This window comes from Mesoplodon mirus, assembly GCF_964341445.2.
Source record: "Mesoplodon mirus genome assembly, chromosome: 2".
NCBI lineage: Eukaryota > Metazoa > Chordata > Mammalia > Artiodactyla > Ziphiidae > Mesoplodon > Mesoplodon mirus.
In genome coordinates this window covers 211,603,176-211,627,661 of record NC_138977.1, presented here as the reverse complement: position 1 = coordinate 211,627,661, position 24,486 = coordinate 211,603,176, and the positions used below count along the sequence as shown (strand labels likewise).

The window sequence follows — 24,486 nt, the reverse complement described above, 5'->3', positions numbered from 1 at the left end:
CAGCTGATAGATTTAAACCAATCATATTGATAACTATATTAAATGTAAATGGTCTAAACCCTCCAAACAAGGCAAAAACTGTCAGGATAAAACAAGAGACCTAACCATATGATGTCTACAAGAAACAATTTTAAATACATATAAAGACACAAAAAGTAAAAAGATGGAAAAAGATAAGGCTATATCAATATCAAATAAAATCAGAATTTAGAAAAAGAGATACTACCAGAAATATTACCATAAAGACAGATGCTTCATAATGATATAAATTGCCTCATCAGAAAACAAAAAATCCTAAGTATATATACAACTAATAACAAAGTTTGAAAATATAAGAAGCAAAAATAATAGCACTAGTGGGAGAAGGACAAATCTACTACTATAGTTGGGTATGTCAACACTCATTTCTTACTAATTGAAGAAAAAAGTAGACAGAAAACCGATAAGAGTATACAAGAAATTAATAACATCATCAACCAATTTGACCTTGCTCCAAAAATAACAGCAAAATGCACCTTCTTTTCAACTGCATACAGAACAGTTACCAAGACAGACTGTATTTTATAAATCAGTAACAAAAAATAGGGAATTCCCTGGCAGTCCCAGTGGTTAGGACTCCACACTTTCATTGCTGAGGGTGCAGGTTCGATCCCTGGTCAGGGAACTAGGATCCCACAAGCCGCATGGTGCAGCCGAAAAGTAAAAAAAGGAAAAAAAAAAAAATGAAAACATCTCTGAAATACTTGGAAATTGAACAATGCACTGTTAAATAATCCATGGATTAGAGAATAACAAGAGATATTCGGAAAATACTTTGAACTAAATAATAATGAAAATACAACATATCAAAATTTATGTGCTGCTGCTAAAATAGTACTTGGAGGGAGGTTTATAGCTATCAGTGCCCTTATATAATGCAAAGAAGAAAGATACAAAATCAATCTAACAACTTAAGACAGAAGACAAAGGACATATTAAACATAAAGTAATAAGGAACTAGATAATTAAGAGCAGAAAACAAAAAAAAGGAAGATAATTACAAAAATAATAAAACCAAAAGCAGTTTTTTTGAAAGGATCAATAAAGCTAATATCAGGAATGAATGAAAGAGGGATATGATAATATATATATTACAAACTTTAGAAGAATAAAGAACCATTATGAACTTTATGCCAAAAAATTCAACAGATCAAATAAAATAGACAAATGCTTTGACAGATTCAAACTATCAAAGTTCAACTGAGAAGAAACCGAAAACCCAAATAACTTCCTATTAATTAAATTACTCATTTAAAACCTTCCTACCAAGAAAACCCCAGTCCCAGATTACAAGACTGATAAATTCTTCTAAACATTTGAAGACATAATACTAATTCTTCACAAACTCTTCCAGAACATAAAAAAGGAACACTTTCCAACTCATTCCACAATATGAAGCCAGCATTGCCCTGATAGCAAACCATTACAAAAAGAGAGAGAAGAAAAAAAAAGAAATTACAGATCAACATCCATGATGAATATAAATGCAAAAAATCTTTAAATTTTAGTAAATTAAACCTCACAACATACAAAAAGGCCCTATTAAAACGTATCTATTAAGAGGCACTCAAATAGTGGTAAATAAATAATTGAGGTTTATTTCATAAGTTGTGGCCTTCCCTATATTATCATTTGACTCACATTAAGGACGCTTACATTTTTAAAATAACTCTTGTTCCTGAACTTATAGGGTTACTTTTCAAACATTCAGAGCTTAGATCTATAAAAAATCACATCAAATCTAACTAAAATACATTTGTAAAACTACATAATTAACAAGGGCTGGAAATACTTATTACACAAGCTTGAATAGATTTAGGGACTTAGGTCAGAATATACACTATTATATTTGCATAAATTTGTCTTGAAGGCTTAATTCTCCCTTTCACTGCAAAGAAAACTTTAGTAGTTCTTCTGAGCAAGTGCTTCTGTAACTAAGCAACATGGACAACAGTGTCTGTATTCTTTGAATGGATAGCATGCTATCATTAGAGCACAATGATTGCCCTCCTCCCTACACCTTAGGGAGTAGTGGGAAGTCAAATGTATCCTCTGGTTCTATCAGATCCTTCTAAGAAGGCTGCAGTGTTGTTTTTTTCTCTGTTCTCTTACCTCCTCCTTTAGCAATAAGAGTAACTTTTCCAGGTTTCTGTTGTTTAGTGAAACACCTGACAATTTGATAACAATCAACTAAGTTAACAGTTCATTTCTAGGTCTCTAAGGTTCTTACTGATTTCCAGTGAAAAGAAGTTATTTATTAACAACTATGAACTCCCTTTCCTGATTTCTTCTTCCTGCCAAACTAAGTTACTCATCAGCACTTGTACAAAACACTCAAATGAGATCATTAAATAATGTTACCTGGACCATGAAAGCAACTGCAGCACCTCTGGCAGTCCTAGGAGAACTTCAAGAATTTTAGGAACTAAGGGTTACAATTTGGGTTAATATTAAAAATTGGGTAATAGTATTTGGCTTCACCAAATTTACTTCAAGCCACATTTACTGAAAACTCACCATTTATTACCTGCAAAAATTCATGGAAAATTACATAACAGGGAATTAAATAAGATCTTTAAGGTCCTTCAACTCAAAAAAAAATTGCTGATTCTGTTCTTAGTATTTTTATATATATTGATTATACATACATACACATTATATATTATATATTACTTGACATAAAATGTAACTGCAGTACTATAGTATATATAGTAGAAAATTGATTGTTTTCAATAAATGTTAATGAGTCATATGGGTTTAAAAATTGCTGTTTCTAATTTCTCATATATCTGAATGCTGTGAGAGGTTTTTTTAAATGAGTAAAAATGATCTGGGTTCTCAAAAAGCATACATAATATAGCAGATCATTCTCCTAAGACAAATTTACACAAAACTGTATACAATATAGATGATGTAGCATTTTATTGAACATACAATATAGCACAAATAGATTTTTTTAAGATTCCCTCTAACTTAGCCCTTTTTATAAAGAATAATAAATAGGAGGAAACTTTAAAGAGAAGCAATCTTAAACCAGCCTTTAACTCAATGAAGGAAAAGTTGTAGGAATATTAGTAAGAGACAAAGATGGAGTTTATTTCTGGTTTCAAAGAGTAATCATTTTCTTTCTAGAAAAATAAAATCATTTAAAACTTCACTGATCAGAGTTTCCTGAAATAAAGTGATTAATTATTCAAACTGACAACCTGATGACCCTCACTCTAATCTGTTCAGGCCCACCCAAAAAAATTTACAAAAGCACATCTCTAACATGAAACTCAAAGGAACCGGGCCAGTTGCAGGGTGGGGGGGTGTGCAGGGAAGGATGGGGTAAGGGAGTGGTTATTTACTGTTTTCCCTCTGAAAACATGATTTCTTGAGTGCCTTGGTGTTCAGTGAAGAGTCTCTTTCAAGATTAAAAATGGTGAAAGGAGGTATGGACAGGAAGAATGAAACACTAATCTAAAAAAGCAATGACTAAGGTTTCCATCTATCTATTTAACACAAAAAGATAGGACATTTACTTTATTTGTCCATTACTTATCATACAAAAGGAAAAAAGTAAATCAATATTACCAAGTGAAGAGTTTTCTTGGCTGCTCTCTAATGTATTATGTCTGGCTCTTCGTATGTCTTTCAGTATCCTTTTACTGCTTTCTGCCAGTATTCACCCATGTGAATATGCATCATTAGTATCAAATCACATGGCATTAATAAAGATGCTATTAATGCTTAAACAGGTATTCAGATTTTAATATAATTTCCCTATAAAGGCAACAGAACAGCTGCTAAATTCCAAATACGTTATTTAAACTAAATACTAGGCTATGTTTCACAAACTTCTAATTTCTCACATTCCTCAAATATACTGCTGAACACAAACTGGATGGCAAGATTGAAAGTGGTATACTCATAAAAACAACAGAGAAGAATAAGCACTTAATATGCATAATATAAATCTAATATATATCTATAATAATGTGGATCTAATACGTATAAATGAAAGTTTAACAAAATGATAATTAGCATATATTTTGAATTGTAAATTCTCTTGTTATGAGTTTCAGCAGTAAGTCAAATTGCATTAAAGATGTATAACTTTTAAAAATGTCAAATTCCATTTTATTTGATCTGGGTGAATGAGTCTTATTTTGTAAGCATTCTCAAAGGAGCTCAGGATTTTGGGGGGTTTTTTGGAATTAAAAAAGCAGTAAAGCAAGATCTGCATCACAGAAAATAACTATTTCTGTCTTTCCTTTATAATAAAAGATAGCCTTCAAGAATTAAAAACAAATCAATAATAATCAGGAAACTGTAAATAAAAAACATAATGAGATACCACTTCACACTCATGGAATGGCTATAATAAAAAAAGACAGATAATCACAAGAATGTTGATGATATATAGGAATTGGAACCCTCATACACTGCTAATGGGAATGTAAAATGGTGTAGCCACTTAAGAAAATAGTTCAGTAGTTCCTCAAAAGATTAAACATAGAGTTACCATATGACTCAGTAAATCTACTTCTAGGTATACACCAAAAAGAAATGAAAACAAATGTCTACACAAAAACGTGTATACAAATGTTCATAGTAATTTTATTCATAATAGCCAGAAAGTGAAAACAACCCAAATGTTCAACAACTGATGAGTGGATAAATAAAATGTGGTATAATCATACAGTGGAATATCATTCAGCAACAAAAAGGAATGATGTACTGATAAATGCTATAACCTGGATGAATTTTGAAAACATTATGCTAAGTGAAAGAAGCTAGCCACCAAAAACTATATATTTTATGATTCCATTTATATGAAATGTCCAGAATAGGTAAATTTATAGAAAAAGAAAGTAGATTAGTGTTTGCCTAGGGTTAAGGAGTTGGGAGAAAACATGGGTGGGGTGGGGTGACTGCCAAACAGAGCAGAGTTTCTTTCTGGGGTCATGAAAATCTCCCATAATTGTTTGTGATAGTGAACAGCTCTGTGAACATGCTAAAACCCACTGAATTGTATACTTCGAATGCATTAATCATATGGTATGTGAATTATCTCTCAATTAAGCTGTTAACATTGTCCCCTCTCAAAAAAAAAATCTACTGCAACAGCTTTCAACTGCAGCTACACTTGGAATAACCCAACTTACTCGTTAAAAGTACAGATCCCCTGGACCTGCCAGACCAGTAAATCATAATCTATGGGATAAGACCCACTCTTCTAGACTAGTGGGAGCAGTAGAGTGAGACCTAGATTCAAACTCTGCCATCTTCTTAACTGTATGATCTTTAGTAAATTATCTAGTCTCACTAAATTTTCAGTTCTTTTTCAGTAGAATGAGGTGAGAAGTACCTATTTCATTGGATTACTGTAAGAATTTAATGAGATACTAGATGTAAATTTACGTGTACAAAATAGTGTATGTTATATGACATATTGTGCTCAAACAACAGCTACTCTTATTATTACAATTATGTTATTTTTACTAGATCTTTATTTTCTTTTTCCCTATAAGGAAACAGATAATGCAGACTTCTGCAATGTTTGTCCCAAATCCATGCATATAAGTTAAACCTTATAAATTTTAACTCCTTATAAGAAATATTGTTTTATTTTTTAAAGCAGTTTAGTTTCTATCTGATGCCCTGCTTGGAATAAAATAAATGACATTTATGAAGTTACTATTTATATAGAAATATAGAAATTACAAGAACACAAAACTTCAATGTCACTAATGGTGGGAGGGTGCTCATTAAAAAACAAATCAGTGGTTGTTTTATAAATTACAAATTTAGGAATAAAGTTGCAAAAATTAGGCAGCCACAAAAATCAACCATTTAATTAACTAAAATTTGCCAATTTTTAAAAATAAATTCACTTTTTAGTAAAAATGCTGTAACCATCTGCTCAAGAACAAAGTGAAGTAAATTTAAAGTCCTATGAAATAATTCTCTGCTTAAGAAATGCATGTTCTGGCCTTCCCTGGTGGCGCAGTGGTTGAGAGTCCGCCTGCCGATACAGGGGACACGGGTTCGTGCCCTGGTCCAGGAAGATCCCACATGCCGCGGAGCGGCTGGGCCCGTGAGCCATGGCCGCTGAGCCTGCTCATCCAGAGCCTGTGCTCCGCAGCGGGAGAGGCCACAACAGTGAGAGGCCTGCGTACCGCAAAAAAAAAAAAAAAAAAAAGCATGTTTTTAATTCCCAGGTAATTTGACAACATCTTCTAAAGAAAAAAAAATCCTTAAAGAAAGACTTTCATATGAATGAAAGCTAACGTTTTAGAATGGAGTGTAACACATGCACAAAACAACAATAAGTACAAAGACCGGAAATAACATTTTATATTTCTACATAAAAATTCAGCATTTCTTTCCCCAACAGCTTATAATTCTATTCTACAATGAGTCATACAAACAGGTCAAATTTTGACTGAATCTGGTACAAAAATCAAATGTCATTCAACAACCACATTGTTATCTGAAGACATGTAAATGAACATATCCATTCGAATTCCTAGGGATATTTTAGTATCTCATAAGTGTGTCACACTTTATAAATACAAGTACATTGCTTGAGAAAATCGACTGTGGATTTTCTAAATACATTTAATTAAACCAAAATTATATTAAGTGTCTGGTTAGAGCTAAATATAATATAACCATACCTAAAATTTAAACTGCATCTTTCTCAAAGCTAAATAAAAATTTTAAAACACCCAGAGAATACTATATCTCTACATAGCTGCACAGCCTAAAAACAAAGTTTCCTTCATCACCCACTATAAGACCAATCCTCAAACAATATATTTAACCTGTTATATTCAGAATAAATTTCTTTCACACAAAAAAGGGAAACTTCCCTTTAAAAGCTGTATCATCAATTTTTATGTCAATTTTTTGAACTCTCATAAAAAGGGCCCACAAAGATAATACCTTTTTTCAATTTCTCAAAATTGGTAAGTCAACGGTTGACTACATTCCAAAAGTTGCTGAAATTTTTTTTAATTAAAAATATCAAAACAACTAACTTCTTTTTACTGACTTGTTTACACATGTGTATTTCCTGTTTTTTATTCTACTATCTATTCTTTTAAAAACAGTCCCCTTTTTTCAGTACAATTTAGCTTTACATATAAAAACAAGAATGAAATCTACCAAAATACTAACAGTGTTGGCATTAACTATCACTGACTTTTCTACTTTTCTGTATCCTTAGATTGTTTTTAATGAACATGTAAGTACTTTCAAAATGAATTTTTTTTTCAACTTTCTTACAACCCTGCTTCTTCACAAGGCTCTGATATGCCAATCTTTGGTGGTAAATTAGGTAGAAAAGTAATATGAATTTAAACAAACATTTTTTAGGTAAAAAAGAAAATGTCAGAGAATGGGAAAATGCAGCCTTAAAGCATCTTATATAATCATATCTTGTAAATACTTTAAAAACAGGTGGTAACAATTAAACAATTAGGCAAAAAATTTTTTTCTGCTTCGAATTTACTTTTTTCCAATGAAAATGAAAGCAGATTAGATTTGTGTGAAAAAGGCCCAATTACATCTACATTCTAACTAATTATCTAGGTCTATAAAATAATCTCAAACCGTGTACTATTAATATCGCTAAAACTGATTAAAGTAAACCATAAAGAAGACAGAACTTAGAAACCAGCTGTTTTTTAGGCAAGTATCAGATATTTTCTGATATGGAAAAGCACTGGACAAAATTATTGAGCATAACAAATACTACAAACAATAATAGTAACCCAAGGCCTCTTACCAATTTCAGCAGGTAGTTGTTTGATTTTGTTCTCTCGAATGCTAAGCATGCTGAGTTTTGACAGGTTTTTGATGTCTTTTTCCACAGTAGTTATTCGATTAAAGCGAAGGTAAAGAGTGGTAAGAGAATCCAGCCTATACACCACTGAAGGAATTTCTCTCAGTTTATTATGCCGTAAATCAAGCATCCGCAGCTTCTTCAAGTTATCAAGAGAGTCAGGCAAACTGGTAAGTGAATTTTCACTTAGAGCAAGTGTCATGAGATTTACTAGACAGCCCACTTCTGCTGGGAGGGACTGTAATTTGTTGCTATATAAATAAAGTTCTGTTAATTGAGTCAACTCTTTGATTGATGATGGCAATATATGTATAGACTTCTTGGATAAGTCCAAACGCATTGAGTTCTCTTCCCGGCATTTGTTGAACTCTTTAATCACCTCTGCATTGCTAGATTTCTTTCTAGTCCCAGGTGCTGGATTTGGCCGTTTGATCGTATTATCAACTGAAAAAGCCACCCCTGGTTGGGCAGCACTGGAGTCCTTCTTTCCATCTTTGGCATCTTTCCCTTTGGTCTTAGGTTCTTTTTCTTTGCTCTCTTTCCCAAAACCTCCAGAGGCTTTTGCCTCCTTTTCTCTTTCCTTGGCTGATGGTGCTTTGGGATCTTTCTCTTTAGAGTCTTTTTCTTTTCCTAAACTACTACTCATGGTGACTCAAGCTTGGGCAAAAACTACATGAACTCCTTTTATTTGCCAACAACAGAAACTGGAATTCAAAGATGAAGAGACAAAAATCCTACACAATCAAAAAAGGTGTTGGCTTGAAGAAGTAATCGCCATCTGTTACATGTTGGATCTAAAAGCACTATGCCCATTTCTGATAACTCATTCCAACTGGTAAAATGGTGCTGGTCAACCAATGATTCATTAGAATTCCTGAAATATAATACAGAGAGAGTATTATATTACTTTAGGTTATAAATTTATATTAAGTAAATGGGCTCTGAAAAACAACCTTACTGAAAATTTTGCTATTTTCCTATGATTTGATACAGTAAATATTTATTGAACACCTTCTACTTTGCAAAATCCATTGAAAAATTATAAAAATTAACAAGGCGGGCTCTATCTTTAAGGAATTTACAATCTAACAGGAAGAGGTAAGATAGGTATACAAGTCACCAATGTGCAAATGTTTTTAAGAGCTGAAAAGTGGGAGAAATCACAACAGCAGCTAATGTCTGAACGCTTTCTATGTACAAGCACTATTGTATGGAATTTACAAACATTATAACCGCTCTATGAAATAAATTCTTATCCCTATTTTACACATAGGGACAACTGAGGCACAGAAATATTTTTAGTAACTAGCTTTGTGGTCCTAGAAAAGTAGCAGAGCTAAGGTTCCAATGTAGGTGGTACACTGTCTATATTCTTAACCACTACGGTAAAACTGCTCTATCTGCAGCTAATTACCAGATTCTAGGAACTGCAAAGGTAGCTTTTTTAGTTGACAGTGAGGAGGATTAAGGGTTCTTAGAAGTAGAAAAGGTTCACTGGTAACATGACTGACCAAAATGATCCACAAAGATTGCAAAGATGAGGGCAGATGGAAGTGAGACAGCACTAGCCTAATAAGATCTAGTCTTGGTATAAGACTATAATGATGATCATCACATTTAATAATTATTTACTTTAAAAAACACATCAGTAGACCATATATACTAAATATATTCCTTAGTCTTACCTTAAATGCCGATGTGAAAGTTTACAATATTGAACCTTGAATTACAATAAACAAGACTTCTGATTCCATACAAGATGGAATAAGCCCACTCTACCTTGTTCCTCACATTAATCACAACTTAAAACCCTGACAAAATGCATGAAGCAACTAGCAGAATATTCTGAAAGGTAGAGAAAAGAAGGCAGACTGGTTAGGAACCTTGGATTGCAGATGACCTGGTGGTTAGTACTCTAGGGGTTTTTTGTTTTGCTTTGTTTTTATTTCCTATGTATCCTGGCCTGGGCAGTAGAGAAGCCCATAACCCAGAAACACCAATAAGCATGGACTAAAACAAGGTCCAAGAAAAGTCTGCTGTCTCTAGTCAAAGGACTATGAAGAGAATAGCACTGCAGGATGGAACCCTTTTGACTATACCCTCCTTATTCCACTTGAACACCACATAATAAGTCATGTCCCACCCCTCCCAACTGGCACTGAGGCCACAAAGACTGTAGAGTAAAACTCTGCCAACCACCCAGCTCTGCACTAACTTGAAGAGAAGCAGTACACATCCCCCTTGGCATCAGCACTGCAGCCATGGAAATTATGGAGGAGAGCCCTGTTGACCATCCCCACCCTGTTCTTAGTAAATGTCAGCCAAGAAGTGGTAGCTCTCTCCCTCCCCACTGGTGCAAAAGCTGTACTATGAGGAAGAATCCTGTGGATCATCCCCTGCTGTGCACTAAGCAAATGTTAGCAAAGAGACAGCACACCACTCCTTCACAACTAGAGGGGGAAGGAGAAAATTATGGAGAGGAGGGAGCTGGAGAAAGGGATTCTTTCAACCTGTGTATTCCCAAGCACACTCCTTAGAAGCTCAGCATGAAACCAACCAGAATCAAAACAACAAATGCTTTGAGAACTGAACTGTAGTGTGGAATATCACCTATTTTTCAGATTGGCCTTGGTGTGGCATACAAACAGGGCAGACCAGAATACCCCTAAAAAGACTTTGAAAACTATATTGGAACCAAAACCCACAAAAATGGGTTAGGGCATGTATTCTGAAACAAAACAGGTTGACTGCTAAATAGGAGGCTTAAAAAGAAATAAAAATTTTATAAGTCTCAAAATGTCCAGGATATAATCCAAAATTACTCATCATACCAAGAACTAGGAAAATATCAACTTGAACGGGAAAAGACAATCAACAGACACCAACAATGAGATGACAGATGTTGGAATTATCTGACAAGGATTCTAAAGCAGCTCTCAAAAAAACAAAACCAAAAAAAAAAAAAATGCTCCAACAACTACATATACTCTGGAAACATACAAATAAAACTATATCAGAATTTATGAGATGTAGCTTAAGTGGTGCTTAAAGGGAAATACATATTACTGAATGATTATATTAGATTACATTAGAAAAGAAGAAAAACTGCAGATCAATAATCTAAGTTCCCACATCAAGAAACTTGAAAAGGAAGGACAAAAGGAACACGAAGCAAGAAGAAGGAAAATACAATATAGAACAGAAATCCATGGAATTGAAAACTGAAAAGCAATGAAGAAAAATCAGTAAAACCAAAAGCTGGTTCTTTAAAAAGATCAACAGAATTGATAAACATCTGGCAACTCTGACAGAGAAAAAAGAAGAGAGAACACAAATTACCAATATCAGGAATGAAACAGAGAATATAGTTAAATACTCCACAGACATTAAAAGAATAACAAGAGAACACTAAAAATAACTCTTTGGATTTAAATTCAACAAGTTAGATAAAGTGGACCAAATTCTTGATAACCGCAAATTACCAAAACTCACCCAAGATTAAACAGATCATCAAAATAGTCCTATCTATAATTGCTAAAGAAATTGAATAGTTTAAAACTTTCCAAAAAGGAAACTGCTAGGCACAAATGATTTCACTGGAGAATTCTAACAAAGATTTAAAAAAGAAATAACACCAATTCTACACAGTCTCTTCCAGGAAGTACTCATTTTATGAAGTCAGCATTATCCTGATACCAAAACCAGATAAAGACAATACAACAACAATAAGGAAAAAAAAAGCAAGCAAGCAAGCTACAGGCCAACAGCCCTCAGAAACAGAGATGCAAAAATCTTCAATGACATATAAACAAATCAATACAGCTTTTACTACTCCTACTGAACACAGTACTTAAAATCTTAACCAGTGCAATAAGGCAAGAAAAAGAAACATCATACAGATTGCAAAGGAAGACATAAAACTGTCCCTGTTTCGAGATGAAATGATTATCTATGTAGAACACTGCAGGGATTCTCAAAAAACTCATAGAACTAATAAGAGAGTTTAGCGTGGTCAAAGGAAATAAGGTCAACACACAAAAATCAATCATATTTCTCTTTGTTAGAAACAAACAAGTGGAAACCAAAATTAATACCATTTGCAATCACTCCAAAAAATTAAATACTTAGGTATATATATAATATGGAATATGTATGCTTAAAACTATAAAACACTGATGAAAGAAATAAAAAATGACCTTCATTTAAGTTTCCTCCATTTCTTTTTGGGTCTGGATAGCTTTTTACTGCTACACAATATTCCATTGTCTGGATGTCCCATAATTTATTTATCTGTTCACCTACTGAAGATCATCTTGGTTGCTTCCAAATTTTGGCAATTATTAATAAAGCTGTTATAAACATTCTTGTGCAGGTTTCTGTTCAGACAAACTTTCAACTCATTTGGGTAAATACCAAGGAGAGTGATTGCTGGGTTGTAATGAGAAGAGTACGTTTAGTCTTGTAAGAAACTACCAAACTGCCTTCCAAAGTAGCTATATCATTTTGCATTCCCACCAGCATTGTTGCTCCACATCTTCACCAGCATTTGGCAACATCCAGCTGATTTTTGACAAACATGCAAAAGCAACTCAGTGGAGGAGAAAAGCCTCTCAACAAATGCTGTTGGAATAACTGGACCTCTATAAGCAAGAAAAACACCTTTGACCTAAATCTCATACCTTTTCAAAACGTTAACTCAAAACGGATCAAAGATCTATGTGAAAAAAAAAACTATAAAACTTTTGGAGGAAAACATAGGAGAAACTCTTTATAACCTATGGTTAGGCAGGGAATTAATTAGATAAGACAGCAAAAGCAAAACATTAAAGGGAAAAAATTGCTAAACTGGACTTCAACAAAATTAAAAACTTTTGCACTGTGTATCACTCAGTTAAGAGGATGAAAAGACAGGCTACAGCCTGGGAGAAAAGGTACCAAGAATACATAAAGGACACCTTTAATCAGTAAGAAAACAATCAACCCAATTAGAAAATGGGCAAAAGACTTGTAAAGACACTCCACCAAAGATAAAAATGACAAATAAGCACATGTAAAGATGTTGGAGATCATTAGCCATTAGAAAAATGCAAATGTAACTACACACCTATTAGAGGGCTAAGTTTAAAAATACAGATGTTACCTAGTGCTGATGAAAATGTGGAGAAACTGATGAGAATGTAAAACGGTAGAGTCACTATGCAAAACAATTTGGCAGTTTCTCATAGTTAAGCATACACTTGTAGCACACAACCCAACAACTGCACCCCTAGATATTCGTCCTATAGGGAAATAAAAACTTATGGTCACACAAAAATCTGTATACAAATGTTCACAGCAGCTTTATTTGTAATACCTCCAAACTGAAAACAACCCAAACGCCTTTTACTGGGTGAACTGATAAACTGTGGTACATCCATACAATGGAATACTATTCAACAATAAAAAGGAACGAACTATCCCTGCACACAAAATCTTGGGTGAATCTCGGGGGCAATAGGGGTTAGTGACAAAGTATCAAAAGGTTACATACTACATGGTTCTGTTCACATAATATTCTTAAGTGACAAAACTACAGTGATGGGAACAAATCGTTATCATGGCTTAGGACTAGGGTGAGAGTGTGACTATAAAGGAGTAGCATGTGGGAGCTTCTTTGAAGTGATGAAATAGTTCTGTACTTTGTGGTGGTGGTTATTGGTGGTTATAAGAATCTACACATGTGATCAAATTTCATAGGACTATGAACCCCCACCCCCCAAAAAAAACTGCACGGAAAAACTGGTGAAATCTCAAACAAGGACTGTAGTTTCATTAACAGCATTGTGCCAACGTCAATTTCCTGGTTTTGATAATTGTACTACAGTTATGTAAGATGTTATCATTGGTGAAAAATAAGTAAAGGGTACAGGAGAACTCTCTGTACTAATTATTTTATAAATTTTATGACTCTAGAATTATTTCAAAAGAAAAATATAAAAAATAAAATACAATGGATGATATAAATCTACCATATGTAGATTACAAACAATTATACTGGTGTTTCTTAAATAAGTGAAAGTTTAAAAAGCACATTTGAAAAAAGCATATTTTGAAAATCAAAATTTTTTAAAATAAGTGAATAAGCAATTCAAATTGGCTGGGAAAAGATTCTCTCAATCTTGTTCAGTATAAGATAAAAAAATATATCCATTCATAGATATTACTTTATTTGGGAAAGTACATATTTCAACTGACTGGACTATAAGCAAAAAGAAAAAATTTAAGTGGGAGTGCAGTGAGGGAAACTTTAGGACAAGGAGCCCTTGATGAAACACAAAGATATAAAACTAGCAAAAGTACCACAGACCACAAGTTGCAAGCAGTTGTATCTGAAGAAGCAGGGTGTTTTTGTTTTTTTTTTTTAAGTCAATTCCATATTTAATTCGTATTTGTATTTAAGAAGACTACAGTGATGCCTGGCATACAACAAATATTTTTTGAGTGAACAAATCAAACAATTCATCTCTTTTATATAAACTGCACAAAATTATAAAGCTAACAATCTGATTATTGTTAGTGACTATATTTTGCAACACATTTTATACTAAGTGATTGTTCATATCAAGTTCTTGTCATCTTTTATTCAATCATGCTACATGTTGGAAAAGCAGGTCAGAAAATCTTTATATATAAATTTTTATGAATATCATTAATAGTAAAACCACAAAGAGTCAATAATAGAACAAAAATGAAAATAATCTGTCAGATCCCTCAAAATTTGGAGTATTGTGCCATTAGGAAAATTTTTGAAGATAATTCAGTAGTGGTAATGACTATCATGTTGGGGTGAGGTTAAAAAAGAAAAAAATGCAGAATATATTATCATAAGTAGTCAAGGAGAAATTACTGCAAAATGTTTTATGTATATGGAAAAGCATTAGAAAAGAAAATTGGAAAATAATGGACTGTTTTATTGTGGAGGTAATGGGACTATATGTAATTTAAAAAAATTTTTTATTGGGGTATAGTTGATTTACAATGTTGTATTGTTTTATTTTTATTAATCCTAGCTTAATAGTACTTATACCAAAAAAAAATTTAAGCATATTCAAGGACATTGGCTAAAAAACAAAAAAACAAACAAACAAAAAAAACTGTAGCATGATAGACAATTTCATAGTCTGAGTTCACAGAAAATAAGGCCCGATGGGCTTCCCTGGTGGCGCAGTGGTTGAGAGTCCGCCTGCCGATGCAGGGGACACGGGTTCGTGCCCCGGTCCGGGAGGATCCCACATGCCGCGGAGCGGCTAGGCCCTTGAGCCGTGGCCGCTAAGCCTGCGCGTCCAGAGCCCGTGCTCCGCAACGGGAGAGGCCACAGCAATGAGAGGTCCCCATACCGCAAAAAAAAAAAAAAAAAGAAAGAAAGAAAAGAAGGCCCGAGGCAAAACTTAGGTGCTAGAACCTGTTTCTCCATGCCTTCAACCTGAGCTGGCCTTTTTAACTTTCATTAGCCTATAGAATGTAACAAAAACAATTTTGTACCAATTTAGACTGCAAGAGGCCTTGCATGCTTTTGCTCTCTCTCCAGACCCTTGCCTCTGTATGTGAACAGACCAGGGCTAGCCTGGTGTAGTAGGGTGGTCTTTAAAGTCATGGACTGTAAAAACCTGAGGAGCCCACAGAAGCCACTTCAGGCAATTAGGCACATGTGGACAGTAGATGAAACTACACAGGTGACTCTACAAAGCCCTCAATTTAGGAATTTTTATCTAAGCTTCATGCTACCCACATACTTAATAAGCCTATTTCCACTATTTATAACTTTTGTCATATCCTACGATTATTATGACAATGACCTCTAAATTATATGAAAGTATTTTACTCGTTGTTTCTTATATGTCTTTATACTCTTCCCTCTCCCCAACTGGCATGTAAAGTTCAATGAGAGCAGAACTTTTTCAATGCTGAACGAATCTTCTCTTAAGTACTGGTTGAAACAAAAAACTACAGAAGACAGAGCAATGAGATTACCTCAGATAATGTGTTTCTTGGTTAAAAAATTCTATTTTTCCCCGAGGTCCCCTGAAAGAAGTCTTACTCCATAAGACTTCCATAAGATAAAGAGTCCTTGTCTGTCTTCTTCACAGATATACTGTTAGCATCTGTATCAGTCTGGAATATAGTAGATGCTGAATAAATATGAGCTAAATGACTAAGTCAAATGGAGAGAGTATCCCTGATAGTATGGATAAATTCAAAACTTATTTTATAGTTTACAAACTAAGACTACATAACTTATATTAAAAGAATGAAATCAGATATTTAAACTTAATTTCAAAGAGAAAAGTGTTTTAAGAAATCATTGCACAGAAAATGACTTTACTATCCTTTTAATACCAACATAAACATTTTCTTGTCACCTAACTAGCTGCTGACAGATGATTCTAGATAGCCAAGTCTTTGATTCCTTATTCAACACAGAGTCAATCAGTGGCAGAGGCAGGAATGAACCAAAGTTTTACTTTCTAGGAATCTTTCTGCTACTGCATTCTACTATACCATACATACATATCTAATGGATAAGTTATTTCCACTTATAACATACCCAGCTACTTGAGTAAATTATTATAAATTCTTTCCTATATAAATACATAAGAATTTAACTTATTAAAATCATTCACAAGAATCACACTTATTTGTATCTTCCCACAAAGTTAGGTACCATGTTAAGTGTTATATTAACTGAATTGAGGAAACAGAGTTTTTGTTCCCTGGGAGCTCACAACTTAAGAAAAGTTATACTGATTTGGACACAATGTCAACGCTGTATGTTATTAGCTAGATCATATTTTAGGTTATAGCAGCCTTTTTTTTCTCATGTAGGCTCAGAACCAGAAAGTCACAAATTTTATTTGTTTTGAACCAACTTACTACTAAGGACTCCTGCCCCAAATAATTCTAGTTCTAAACATGAGTATATTCCTTTTCCTCTTCACATAAAAGCAGACAATATTTTTCAGAGTTTATATTTTGACATATTAATAAAAAACTTTCAGCATTTCCACATTGATAAGTCTAACAGTCAGTTCCTCATCCTTGTCTTACTCAAAACTATCGACAGCATTTAACAAGACTGATCATCCTTCTCTCCTTGAGACACTCTACAATTGGCTTCCAGGATACCACTCTCCCTTGGTATCTCACTGGCACTCCTCAGTATCCTGTGCTGGTTCCTTCTCATCTTCACAATCTCCAAACATTAGAAAATCCCAGGACTCACATCTCTTCTCTGTCTGTACTCACTTTCAAGTAGGGACTAGATGATTTCACCCAGTCCCATTATTTTAATGCTACCTACACGCTCTCAATGCTCAAATACCATCTCCAACCTGGATGTTTTTCCTTAACGCCAGAGATCTGTATATCCAGTTGCCTATTTGGCATCTCTACTTGGATATGTAACAAGCATCTCAAATTAAAATGACTTAAACTGAACTCCTGAATGTGTTCCAACTCCTCAATCTTCTTCTCCATCTCAGTAAATGGCAAGTGCATCCTTTCAAATGCTCAGGCCAAAAACCGTGGAGGCTTCCTTGACTTTTCTTTCACTCAAACTGACATCCAATCCATCAGAAAACACCATTGCTCTATCTATCAAGAATCCAACCACTTCTTACTACCTCCGCATTTAAAAGCCCCCATCACCTCTTGCCTGGATTGTAGCCTTCTGGCCTCCTAGGTTCCATCTTTGCCCCCTTAACAGACTGTTCTCTTAGCAATCACTGTGATCCATTTAACTGTTAACCCTGATTATGTCACTCTCTTACTTTAAAAAATCTGATGGTTTCCCAGGCTCTTACTCTGACCTTCAAGAGCCTTTCATGCTCTAGTCCTTTCTCTCTATATATAGTCCTTTCTCCCAAATATCCACATTGCTTGCTCCCTACTTAAATATCTCATTCTTGGCTACAACATATAAAATAGAAATATCTCTTTCCTATTCTTCTTCCTCTGCTTTATTTTTCGTTGCAGCACTCACTACCTGGCAAAAAATATACTTAATGATTGATTTTGTTTATTGTCTCCCTCTCTCCCAAGAATGTGAGCTCTCTGAAAGCAAGGACTTCTGAGTGTTTTGTTTACAGCTGTATATTCAGAGCCTAGAACCTGGCCAATACTAGATGCCCATTAAGTATTTACCACATAAATGAAAGAACAAATGAAAAAACCCAGATAATAATTTTTTAGAATTCTTTCCTCTTTAGTAAATATAAATGATCAGTTTCAAAATACCTTTTATACCTCAATAAAACAAAAACTAAAATGAAAAATATAGAAGGCACAATATAGAATTGTGTCATTTCCCACACCTATCAAGACTTACCACTACAATAACCATATACAAAGGATTTCATTGAGTGATATTATGACATACTATTCAACTTAAGAGACTTTTGTTTATCTTAAGATTGCTTCTGTCACAGCCGTTTGTCAACTTGTTTGGGGAACACTGAAAAACAGAAACAGAGGAAACAGAAAGGCAGGGAATTTTAATAATTTTTTTTTCATATAATTGAAAACAATTATCCTAAAGTATCTTTTATACCCTGCAAATACTGACTTGAAAAGATTACTTTTTGTCTCACATTTCTAATCCATTTATTACTATTCCCTAGAATTGAGAAAACATTCTAATTACGAATTCAAAAACTTCTGTCCAAACTTTGGACCTGAAAGAAATACTACCAAGAAAACCCCAAGAGAGATGTGAGGAAAGAGAAAACAGTGAGTGTTTTTTACATAAAAAGGACACTATCATCATCTAAATAAACTTTTATCTAGTTCTCACTGGGCACCTGAATTAATGATGCCATGCATAAAAGATAAAATTAAACTAGCAACATGTACTAATAAGTAAGCAAAGCAGACTAATGCAAAAGGAGGAAAAGAACAATGCTGAATTACAATGAACTGATATGCTCAATTTTTTAAAAATGAAAACATTCCAATTCATATATTCCTTAATTTTCTTCATCCTATAACAGCAAGTAGAAATCTCTGGGAAACCTAACAAAATAGTGAGCAACCTTAGCTGAAACCTGCTTGACACACAAAGGGAGCAACATACTGAAATCCATAGCTTGCTGTTTCCTTTATGTAAGGGAAACGAAGTCTCATAAATGGAACACTCTTAGTCTTTTGGTGCTAACTAGCCCCTAATCATAAGTCACTGGCTTCATGTTGGTTTATACTCTCAGTTTTTAACCTTCCACTGATTATATCAAATCTCTACTGTCCATATTATACATGAGGCCTAAGGTCTAAATAAACTTAGCCTTTTCTCATGCCATTCTCAAGTCACTAAAGTTCCAAACACTTCTCCCCTCTACCCACTGGAGTTCTGTATTGCATTCTCCTTTGTGTTCACTGTCTTCAGGCTCAGTCATCTTCCCATGTGTCCTCACTGTAAGACTCTTACACTCCAGAGCTGCCAATCAATCAATTCTTAACATCTTAACAACTTGGGTCACAAGTCCCACTTTTGGATCTGAGCTTGCTGATAATTACTCCTTTGACCATCCCAGCATTTCTTAAACCAATTACCTCTTCACAGTTTTAATTTTAAATCCTAAACAATAATCCAATCTCTACACCAAGTTTTAGCATTTCCTATTTCTTCTCCCTCTGCCTTCCTCGAATGATCAATTCCCAAGCATCTCAAACTCCGTGTTAGTTCTTATGTGCCCAGTCCCCACAACTCTTACCATATTCTTAACTTTCACTAGGCTATTACATAAGATTCCAAATTCATCTCCCTGAATCTAAATTCTAAACAGCAACCCTTTCTCCATCCCAACCAGTGATGCCAGACTAAGCATCTTCAGGCTAAATCACTGATTTGAAGTCACTCCCCTACTCAACACACACACAAATAAGTACACATACATATACCTATACATATGTATAAACACACATTAGGTTTCTCCATAATCAGGCTCCAATCTATCTTTTCCATGTTTACCTTTTGTACCCTTAATACACTCTCCATTCCAGTCTTACCATACTATTGACACAGTAGGCTTAAAATGCTTTCATATAACCATATCTTTGCTCGGACTGCTCCTTCTGTGGGGATGATCTTTTCCTCCTCTCCACATTTACTCCCTAGTCTCCCTGGCCATACCCTGTATACACTATCCTCATCAGTATTCTGTTTCCTGAACAGAAGGTACTGCTTCCTGTGTCCATACCTATACTCTTGCTGTTTCCTCCTCTGCTTGTATGTCTTCCCTGTTCACACCTGTTCCTTTTCCAGGTACCACCTTTCCAGATGAACCCATAAACATCTCTTGAGACTTCTAGGAATCACTTTTGCCAGAAAGTCTTTCCTATATTCTTCTGATTAGGCTAGGTATCTAGCCTCCTCCTCCTGGGAGGAGCTCTTATGAATGTCTGTCACTGTATAACACGATTTTTTAAAAAATTACTGGTTTTATTTTAAGTTCCTAAGTAAATCTTTACACCTCAAATTCTTGTTAACTTTCACAACAGCAGTATACTTGTCTTTTATATATTCTCTTTGTTCCTTTTAGGATCTGTGTTTTTCTTATTTCTTTAGTAAAACTGTAATAACATTGTTGAGTGTCAAAAACTTAAGCACATCTATTCTGCATCCTGAACAACTCAATACTAAAGCAACTGAATGTTGCAGAGCAAGTTAGGCATCCACCCGAGTGATCGTGGGAGGTGACAAATCAAAATGTCCCACAGCAGAAAGAGTCAGAGCCCAAGCAGATTAAAAAGGGTATAAGTATAGAAGACCCACTGCATCTTGGATTGCAGAGAAAGACAATCCCACAAGGGGCAGCTCAGTATAGGGTATCAGAGCCTGAGCAGGACAGGGTGGATATCAACATGTACTGGTAACCCACAAGAGGTATCAGAGTTCAAGTGAGGTGGGGATGGGTATCCTCATAGGGAGATGGCTCAGCATGGAGAATCAGAGTCTTGTTGGGACAAGAAGAGCATCCACAGGTGGTGACAAACCAGTGTGTGATACTGGAATCTAAGAATGGTGAGGAACATGTCTACATGGAGGGGTGGGTGGTTAAGGGGTAGGTGGCATGGCATGGAAAGTTACGAGTCCAAGCAAGGTGAAGAGGTCATCCATGCAGAGTTGTCTGGCAGCGGGAGTCAAAGTCTGGGTGAGGTGGGGTGGAGGTTTGGGAGGACTTCCAAACACGGAGGCCTGTCAGCACAGGATGTCAAAGCCAAGTGGAGGTGACATCAGAGAAAACAGTACGGTAAGTAACTCTGAAAATTCTCTCCTCCATAAAAACAGCAAGAAAACTGGCAAAAACAGTTGGAATAAACTCTATCAGAACTCTCAAAATTAGCCAAGAGCTTGCACCCAGGATGCATTTACAGAAAGAAAGAGAAAAGAAAGAAAGCATCTCAGTAAGAACAACAAGCTTTGTGACATTTTAACTTGCCCTAGTCCCTTCCCCTGCTCTCCAAATCCATGACAGCCTTGAAAAATTACAGTCCACATTCCCAGCTCAGCTTAGCAGACACCAGACGGAACAGAACAAAGCTGGAGCTCATTCAAAGCTTCTTTCACCAACAACCCCTCCAAATTATCACTATTTGACCTGTCTGGTGGCTCCTGGTAAGACCCCATTTGTAACACTATCTGTATTTGACTTAACTCACAATTTACTCAGTGCAAAAGACCTTTTCCTCAAGAGGACGTTTGTTGAAAACAATTACAGGCGAGTATTTTATCCTCACAGCTGCTTAAGGCAGTGAACAACAGTTGGGGCAAACAGACTAATCAAAAAGATTGAAAGGAAAATCTGAGAATGAGATATCATAGGAACTTTGAAAAGCTCCCACGTTCCTGAGAATCTAGAAGCTTATGTACACACTTAATGCTATGTGCATGGGTAGAGCTGTGTGTACACTCAGCAAAGACCTGAGAAGGCCCCAAGGTATCACTTTTGACAAACTAACTTTGGGGCTGTGTACAAGCAGGAAGCAACAGCTAAGGCAGTTAACTGCCTGGATGAGTGCTGAAGGTATGCCCTAATACACACAGAGGTCTTTGGCAAAGGCTGGGAGATTTACTGGTTGCAGGCATTTAAAGAAATCTCTGCCCAATCATTAGCCAACCACTAAGCTAACCAAATATTGACTTCAGTGGCCACACGAAACAGAATTAGTTCAAAAAGTTACTAAACCAACAGCAACCACAATAAGCAGGAACAATAAACACCCCCAGAAAGGGGGCAAAATCTAATATCCATAATTGCCACATTTTGTTATTTAAAGTGTCTGTTATTTGGACATTTTTATGCTATCTAAGATGCTCACGTTATTTAAATGTACATTTAGTATTTTAAATGTCCAAACATAGTTTTTCAATAATAACTTGCAAGATAGGCAAAGAAATAAGAAAGAATGGCCCAAACACAGGAAGAAAAGCAAACAACAGAAACTGTCCCTAAGGAAATTCAGATGTTGGACTTACTAGACAATGACTTTAAGCCAGCTATTTTAAATATGAGCTAAAAGAAAACATGTTTATAGAACTAAAGTAAGGCAAGAGAAAAATGTCTCACCAAACAAAGAATGTGAAGAGAAAAAAAGTTACTAAAAAAATAAAATTCTAGAGTTCAAAGTACAATAACTTTGAACTCTAGAAATGAAAAATTCTCTAGAAAGGTTCAACAGCTGATATAAGCAAGCAGAAGAAACAATGAACTCAAAATAGGTCAACTGATATTATCCATTGAGGAATAGAAAGAAAAAAGATAGAAGGAATAGAAAGAAAAAAGAATGAAGAAAAATACACAGAGCATCAGAGATCTGTGCACTCCATCAAGTGAACATTTTAAATAACAATACACACAAATAGAGTCCTGGAAGGAGACAATGAGAGAAGGTGGCAGAAATACTGGAAGAAATAAGGGCCAAAAACTTCCTTCCAAGTTTTGAAGAAAAACATTAATCTACACCTCCAAGAAGCTAAACAAACTCCAAGCAGAATAAACTTAAAGAGATCTACACATAGGCACATCCTTACCAACTGCTAAATGACAAAGACAAAAAAAAAAAAATCTTGAAAGCAGCAAGAGAAGCGACTCATCATGTATGAGACATAAGAAGATTAACAGTCACTTCCACAAGTCATTTCTTTTCAGAAAATATGGAGGCCAAAGGCAGTAGGAAGACATATTCAAAGTTCTGAAAGGAAAACCAACCAAACAAAAAAAAACTGTCAAGAATTCTATATGCAGCAAAACTACCCTTCAATAAAGGTAAAATTAAAACATTCCCAGATAAGCAAAAACTTAAAGAATTTGTTGCAGACCTGCCCTACAAGAAGTGCTAATGTGAGTCCTTCAGGCTGAAATGGAAGGGCACTAGACAATAACTCAAATACAAATAAAGAAAGAGCACTGGCAAAAGTAACTACAAAAATAAATATAAAAGACACTTTAAATGTATTTCTTGCCCATAGCTTTTTTCTCCTATCCAATTTAAGAGAACTGCACAAAGCAAAAATTATAAATGTGTTGATGGGCACACAATGTACGAAGATGTAATTTTGTATGACAATAACAGCAAAAGGTGGCAGGGGGGAGTGGAGCTAGCTATATAGGCACAATGTTTAAATAGGCTGTTGAAATTAACTTGGTTTAATCCAAACTAGATTCTTATGACTTAATATGTTAATTGTAGGATAGCCACTAAAAAATGACAAAAGAATTTTAAAAGTACTCTAAAAAATATCTAACACAGAAGAAGACAGTGATGGAGGAAAAGAGAAACAAAAAAACATGTGACACACAGAAAACAAATAAAGTAGCAGGGTGCAAATTCTACCTTATCAATAACTAAATGTAAATAGATAAAATTAAACCCTCAAATTAAAAGCCATTAGTTCGTAGAATGGATTTAAAAAAAAAGTGATCCAACTGTATGCTGTCTACAAGAGATACAGTTTAGATTAAAACACATGAATAGATTGAAAGTAAAATGATGAAAAAAGGTATACCACACCAATACTAACCAGATAAAACAACAGACTTTAAGACAAAAATTATTACTAAAGACAAGGGACATCTTATAACAACAGAAGGGTAAATCCATCAAGCAGATAAAACAATTACAAATACATATGCACCTAACAGAGCATCAAAATATATTAAGTGAAAACTCACAGAATTGAAGGGAAAAAACAGATGATTCAACAATAATAATGACTTCAATACCCTACTTTCAATACTGGGTAGAACAACTAGACAGAAGATCAACAAGGAAACAGAAGACCTGAACAACACTATAAGCCAACTAGGCCTAAGAGACATTTATCAATACTCCACCAAACAACAGCAGAATATTCACACTCTTCTCAAGTGAACAGAAAACATTCTCTAGGACAAAACATATTTTGGAACATAAAACTTTAAGTTTCTGTAAGTAAAATGGAAAATACATTCTCTAACCACAAAGTAATAAAATTAAAAATCAACAAAAGAAAGAAATCTGAAAAATTCACAAATATGTAGAAATTAAAAACCACATTCCTAAAAAAATCTATGAAGAAACCACAAAGGGAATTAGAATCC

At 34.7% G+C, this 24,486-nt stretch overlaps 1 protein-coding gene across 7 annotated transcripts in view; it reads right to left on the bottom strand.

The window, feature by feature from the left end:
* SHOC2 (SHOC2 leucine rich repeat scaffold protein) overlaps positions 1 to 24,486 on the bottom strand; it is a 102,511-nt gene that overhangs the window by 37,776 nt on the left and 40,249 nt on the right. For 6 of the 7 annotated variants that reach the window (XM_082631782.1, XM_082631788.1, XM_082631784.1 and 3 more), the window contains one exon: positions 7,817 to 8,747. In XM_082631782.1, the coding sequence (XP_082487908.1) occupies positions 7,817 to 8,519 (703 nt within the window). In that variant the 5' untranslated portion in view covers positions 8,520 to 8,747. Of the gene's footprint in view, positions 1 to 7,816; positions 8,748 to 18,236; positions 18,325 to 24,486 lie in introns of those variants that run through there. The other variant, XM_082631783.1, reaches the window with a different exon arrangement.